Below are 7348 nucleotides of genomic sequence, written 5' to 3'. Positions count from 1 at the left end.
CCATCATTATTGCTCATTAGAGCCGCAATTGAGTCTCGCTCGAAGAAACCCGGTATTACGCGAATATTCTCAAAACAAATTGCAATGTTTTACTGCGCTTGCCAACTTATAGGTAAATAAAAAGTTACAGTAACTAGATATGTTTTAAGTGAACGCTTTCAATCGTACTGTATTATGACAACTTGTACTAATTAATGTTAATAGCTTCTACTAATTATTACAACATCCCTTATTGTAAAATAAACGGGATATTCTTTATCACACCTTAAAAATTTAATAGAATGAATGCAGAAGTTTTCGTCTCAAAAATATTATATATATAAATATTAATAGGTTTATGATAATCCCAAAATGATCAAGAAAATCATACAATCCTTATAATTGATTACTTCACTAATATGTTACGAATTCATAAATATTCTTGTAGAATCTTAAAAACACGCATAAAAGAGTGACCTCGAGTAGACGTTAGTACCAATGCAAATATGATATCTCAGTACTTTTTGTGGTGTAGGGTAGATATGGTAAATTTATGTTTATTTAGTTATATATGAGTAAGCAGATTTGCCATTATTTATTAAAAATGTTATAATATTGGAATCTAAACATATTATATTCATAAATCCAATATTGATATACATTATTGTACTATTATGTATAATAGGGAGAAAAGTCAACACACACTTTTAAACTTATAATAAATAGGACAAATTTATTTCGTAAAGATAGTAGTTGAAACAAAAACAAAAAAGAACGATAATTATTGGAAATCAAAATATGACATGTACCTAATTGGGAAAATGTTTTTTCTAGGATATACAGTTTTATGATATCAATTTATGTTTTCTGTTTCATTAATTTAAAATGTAATGTAATTATTGGAATGTTTGTAAAATAAATGTAGGTTTATTTTCCGTAAGTGATAATGATATAATATTTGTACTTATAGCTACATTATTTGCCACTATAAAAAAAATATTGGGTGCTTTAAAAAAAAAATTAGAAATTCATTTATAAATACTTAAGTATTCAATATTTTTGATTCATGCTGTAATACATTATTAACATTAGTATATTTACGTAATGTTGTTGTATTCAACAGTACCTGTATATATATAATTCATTTATAATAAAAATTAGAAGCATTTAAATTAGTATGTTATTTTCTGACCGCACATCTCGTAAATGTCTCGATTTTTTGATCTGAAAATAAAATATTTATTAATTGAAGTCATACAATACAACGACATGTATCTGTATGTATGTTATTACTTATAAATATTACAGGTATCTCAATCTCATACTTTGTTTTGGGAGAAGAGATGAAATTGGCCTGAGAAACCACATTCCTAATTAGTTTTGTTTATATCATAATATAACCAACCATTACCACTTACCAGTGGGTCGTCACCTTGTTTGCCATATCATATAGATAAAAAATCCTTTAAAATAAATCTAAATCAATGGAATTAAAATAATTAGAGTTGGAATTTTCAACTTTTCATACACATTCTTTCTTCTCACATTTTATTTAATTCCAAATTTTAATTTTCTTTACTAATGTAGTGTAATATTAAAATTGTGGATACATAAATTGTGTAAAGCACCTTAAGCAGCATAATACTTATTATTGTACATTATGTTATCCTGTTATTTTAACTGTACAATAAAGTGTTACAAACAAACAAATTATTTTAGTAATTAGTTGAAATATAGTGGGTGACAACAGTAATTTTAATAAAATAGCCTTAAGCATATGATAATGAATTATTGTTAATTAACCTTATTAAATTTAAAATAAATTTATTCAATAAGCAGAATATTAACTAATAGTGTTCACCAAGTCAAATTTCGAATTTTTTAATCTCTGTCTCATGTATTTCATACCCCAAGTACCTTACTTTGTTATTAATTATCTGTTTATTTATGTACATGCTTGTATGTATATAACAGTGGAATTAGCAACTACACAAGGGATAACTAAAAAATATCTTACGAAGTGACTCTGAGGATATTTTTAGTTATCCGGCTCAAATTTTGATTTTACGTATGTAAACAATTATTACTTACGTGGTGACCACGAGGCTTGTATTGACATTCATTATCTTCCTCTGATGATGAAGATGATGAGGAAGAAGAAGAGGATGAATCATTTTTCCCCTTACTCCGGCCCTGGTTTGATTAAAAAATATAATACGTTAACTTTGTTTCCTTTTAGCATAAATATATATAAATAAATAATATATACATACATAGCATAAATATTTCGTTAAATATTAATATTTTGTATAATTTCATGTACTAACTTACACATTTCAAATCGTTGCCTTCCTCCGATGATGATGAAGATGATGATGATGAACTATCTTTTCCCTTGCTTCGTCCCTGCCATAATAAGATATATATGTATATTTCTATAATTTTACTAATATTGTAAACGCGAAAATTTATGAATATGGATGGATTTATAAAACACTATCATTGATAATGATGTTTGTTATTCTTTCAAACAAAAAATACTGAACGAATTTTGATGAAACTTTACATTAATATAGTTTATACATCAGAATAGCATGCAGGCTATAAATTTCATGCGGGAAAAGAGCGGGTTATTTTATAAACAGTAGTAACACAGCTAGTTATTTTATAAAATAACGACGTGTTTTTATAGAGCATTTTATATGCAAATCTATTATAATTTTCATTTGTTATAAATATATAAAATATCGTAAATAGTTATAGTTACTGGCCGTTCCATTTTACACATGTAAATATATACGAATGCGTTTCAAGAAGCAGCGGTTATTTTACGATAGTGTTTTATTTAATATAATTAGATAACTTACACATCCGTTTTTATCTTCTTCCGAAGACGATGACGATGATGAAGATGAAGACGAGGAATCCTGGAGCAAAGAAATAAGATCTTATTCCAATAATAACCAAAATTAAATTTGTTCTTAATTAATAAAGATATACGTAACAATTATATGCCCAAGATATAAGTACCTTATGTTTTTTTATTTGTTATATTTTTATGTAACAGAAATGACAAACTAGCTAGCGGCCTATTAGATAATAAGTGGTATCAATAGCCTGTATACATTGACAGCACCACGGACATTATATGACCACTGTGGGACAAATCATGTACCTATTGCCATTAAGACGTCATGCCTTCATATCCAGTAATTTTACTACAACTCGGTAACACAAGCTTATACTTGCAGCATTCATTTATGATATCATACATTAAAAGATCACTAACCCAATGACAGCTTAACAATGTTATAAAAAGAAATGGAGAGTACCGTGAATGATGTAGTACCTATATTTTATTGTATGACTGATATTTACCCGATAAGTATTTAAATTAATTCGATTGCTGATGATACTTTGGATTAAGCCAAATATTTATTCTGCAAAATATGAACATTAATGTGTCAATAGTTGAAAATCTCTGTAACTCTCACTTACCCTGTATAATAGTAGACTATTATACAGGGTAAGTCTTAAAGGGTACACCAGTATAATACCTTTGAAACAGTTTTTATCATAAAACAAAGTAAAAATAATAAAAATGTGTGATTCCTGGCTTGATATACATTTTACGACTACCCTTGTACCTTTATTATACTCATTGTATTATCTATATTCTTTCTAATATTCACTGTGAACGTTATAACTGAAATATATACATCCATAATGTAATTACCAATCTATATATGACTATATTATGTATATATTACTATAGATTGTACAATATATAGATTATATATAAATATATGCTAACGTGTAACCCTAATATGAACTCCTATATTGAATACTAGGGGTGCAACTACGTATGCATCAACATTTGTAAATCGACGTATACTGATGGTGATCAAACTACAACAACAAATAAAGTAACCAAACGAAACTATCTATTAATGAATTACCTTATAATTATATTTGTTTATTTAACATTAACAGAAACAACAATTCATAATTATGTAAAGACAAAGAAAATTTGGTAAAATAACACCTTAAAAAACAACGTAATGTATAAACAAACTTACGCATTTCTTATGGTTATCTTCTTCAGATGATGATGATGATGATGATGAAGACGATGATGAATCATCGCAGCTATACTTCTAAAAGTACATAAATACATAAGTATTTAGGAATACAATAGCTGAAAGAACCAGTTTAGTTCTGATCGCAAATATGGCTTTCACCAAGGTCGCTCAGCTGGTGACATTGATGTGCATAGGCAGTTGAGAGTGGGGGCTCTATAAGTTAGTTTATTGATATCGGTTTTTGATCGAGTTTGGTACAAGGTTTTCACTCCAGCAAGTTTCGGTTTAGGGTTAGAAGAATCTTGTTTAATTCAAACCCAAGAAGACACAAGTGTGCGCGTTTATGGCAAAACAAACTCTATTTATCATGTCTCCTCAGTTTCAAGACACTCTCCTTGATATGAAGCCTAATTTCGAAATATTGGCGTTGATATATCTAGTGGTATTCAATTTTGCGGTCATTTGGAGGACAAGGCTAAAAATTCTTTAAAAAGTTAGACCAGTACAGTCAGACGGTATTTTACGGTGGCCAATCGCTTGCAACTATACAAGGCACAGATCCGGCCGCATATGAAATACTGTATTCATCTCTGGCCGGGAGCACCACAATACCAGTTATTTCCATTCGGCCGCATTCAGAATCGAGCATCCAGAAACATTGGTAATCAACGTCTTTGTGACAGACTCAACACATTGACTTTGCAGCGATACATTGCATCTCACGGTAAGTGTTCTGAGGAATTGTTCGGATTGAGAATGCTGAATTTTACTATCATACCACCCGCTAGAAACTAAAATACTATTCTGATTATCTGGATGAATGGCGTTTTTCTAGAAACTCTTTGCCACGCACAATCACATTGTAGATTCACCTTCCAGTAATGGTATATCCGAACCGATACAATATCGAACCTTTAAGAAGGCCGGCAACACACTTGCAATTCCCTGGTGTTACCAAGTTTAACGTCCATGAGCACCCAGACGGCGATAATCACCTACCATCAGGTGAGCCACAAGATCCTTTGTCATATAAAATAAAATTACTTTATATATGTTCGATAGTGTTTATCAAATAAAACTATACTTATGATGGTACAAGCGATCAATCATATACCTAGTACTGTATCAAGATCAATATGATAATTAAATAACAGTTATATTTATTTATTTGATATCTATTGGCATAGATTAAGTTGTCAATTTATAAACAACACCTTCGCCTCTGATCTGATCTAAATACTTATCTTCAAGCGAAATCGATGAACTCATTTTATTGACGTTAATGATAAAATATTGCGCGAATCATACTTATAGTAAAATAAATGGATCTGTATGACTGTATGGTAGATAATAAATTTAAGCCACATTCCCAGTAGACTGTATTTTTTTTGTCTCTCCTATGAATCTCGTAAGACTAAAGTATTTTAATAATTAAAGATATACAAAGCAATGACAATTAGAAAACAAACATATTAGTCACAATTTAATTATGATAAGTGTCCTAAAAAAAATCGTAGATAAAGTCGCGCTAAATCTCTAGTTCCTTAATATATATGTATGTAAATGCCGGTTTAGGGGAATTACAGATAGCGTGTAACCTGTTTTTCCCCAAAATTGGCATTAAAAACGATCTTTTATTTATTATAATCTATAGATAATAAATACAGTAGATATACCAATGTAAAAAAAATACATATACAACTATATTTGATGGTCTCAGTGTTCTAGCAGTTTAGCACACCGCTTTACTTCCGATGGTCGCGGATTCTATTCTTCGCACGGTACAAGCATTTGCAGTCATGTGTATAATTGTCTATAACGGTGTGGGTGTTGATATTACGTGTGTATTGTTTATATTATATTATTATTAGTATGGATTTTTGTCTTAGTAGTTACCATTGTAATTTGTATTGAAGTTAGCATAGTGCAATATGGCAGTTAAATAGCAGGGTACACTAACATTATAGACGACTCTGCAGGAATGGCAACAATAAAGAGATACAACGGATCTCACCGTTTCGTGATGTCCATAATGCTATACCTACCTGTTATATTTTATATAGGCTATGTCTTTCCATGAAGTGGATCATCATCTTTGTTTTTATTCGAGTAATATTGAAATGTTCGGGTTAGTGTGCTTGGATTTATATACATGCCAAAATAAAAAGTTGTATCAAAAAAGTAAATGGTTAAAAAAGTACACAGTAAACTCGACATAATGGTCGCATATTACAAATGATAATGTGTGAAGAGAAACTTTCTGTCATGTTGTCATGTAAGTTTGTTTTACTCAAATTTTACTCAAATTTAATGTCTGATAAGAAGACAGATTGTATCACCAGGACGGAGATAGGATAATTTTTATTTTAAAATAGCAGTCCGAGTAGCTGGAAACACTTAGCAGTACATAAAGTAAATATCCATAACACGTGTATTATGTTCGTAATATTTTCTGAAAACAATAATATTGTGCATTGGCAATAAGATATTTTTTATCAATATTTCTAGACCCTATCAGTATTCCGTTATCTTTGAGAAAAAAACACAATACCTCAACGTCATCTCGAGCACATTTCGTTCTGCCACACCGTCTACTTTTCCTGTAATGTGAAACAATATCAATAAGATATGTAAAGTTGATTGCACGTTTAGATAATTGCTGAAGGACTGGACTGGAGAAAATTCATTTTAAATTAATATATATACAGACAGAAAGTTTCCTAGACTAATCTGTGGGGTAGGTATTAGATTCTTCTAAAAAGATTCTCTTGTTAAAGTGATCTTGGAATCAATATAATATTACCTAGAACATGGCTTCGATTCAATCACTGCTATTAGAGCTACTCCAATTAAAATTATAAGTAGTGTCCTATTCATATTTGACGTAGATCCGAACTTGTTATCTGAAAGTAAAATAGAGGCAAAACAATAAATATAACTTTTTATAATTACAAAATAAAATCAAATGACAATTTCGTCGTTAAATAAATATTATTAATTTATTATATTGTAACGATACAATAATAACCCAGCACAGTTCCTACAACACCATCTCAAGTAAAGATAGTTTGAACTATGTATGTTATTACATAGTATAAAATAAAGTCGCTCTCGCTGTCTGTCCCTATGTATGCTTAAATATTTAAAACTACGCAACGGATTTTGAAGCGTTTTTTTTTAATAGATTGAGTGATTCAAGAGGAAGGTGAAGTAGTATAGGCGAAGGTATATAATACATGTACCTACACCCGTGCAAGGTCGGAGCGAGTAGTTAGTTATATTATATA

The 7348-nt window shown here is 29.8% G+C and overlaps 1 protein-coding gene across 1 annotated transcript; it reads right to left on the bottom strand.

Moving 5' to 3' along the window:
* Positions 1-1146: 1146 nt before the first annotated feature.
* Positions 1147-6939, bottom strand: LOC131853426 (uncharacterized). The gene is made up of 7 exons (XM_059204310.1): positions 6865-6939; positions 6613-6661; positions 4059-4136; positions 2847-2906; positions 2311-2385; positions 2071-2172; positions 1147-1203 (listed from the first exon to the last, which is right to left on the bottom strand). The coding sequence occupies exons 1-7, from the start codon at positions 6936-6938 to the stop codon at positions 1147-1149; spliced, it is 495 nt and encodes a 164-aa protein (XP_059060293.1). The 5' UTR covers position 6939.
* Positions 6940-7348: the final 409 nt, after the last annotated feature.

Source organism: Achroia grisella, unplaced genomic scaffold (assembly GCF_030625045.1).
Source record: "Achroia grisella isolate CSIRO2021 unplaced genomic scaffold, CSIRO_AGI_Agris_v1 utg900, whole genome shotgun sequence".
NCBI classification, from domain to species: domain Eukaryota; kingdom Metazoa; phylum Arthropoda; class Insecta; order Lepidoptera; family Pyralidae; genus Achroia; species Achroia grisella.
This window is presented reverse-complemented; position numbering and strand designations above follow the sequence as displayed.

Bases quoted from the DNA above. Each gene is read 5' to 3' on its own strand.
- LOC131853426 (XM_059204310.1), bottom strand. From the start codon at position 6,938: ATGAATAGGACACTACTTATAATTTTAATTGGAGTAGCTCTAATAGCA. The intron at 2,907-4,058 runs GTAAGTTTGTTT...TCTTTGCTCCAG, and splicing joins AAGATAACCATAAGAAATGC to GATTCCTCGTCTTCATCTTC. The intron at 2,173-2,310 runs GTAAGTTAGTAC...TAATCAAACCAG, and splicing joins AAGGCAACGATTTGAAATGT to GGCCGGAGTAAGGGGAAAAA.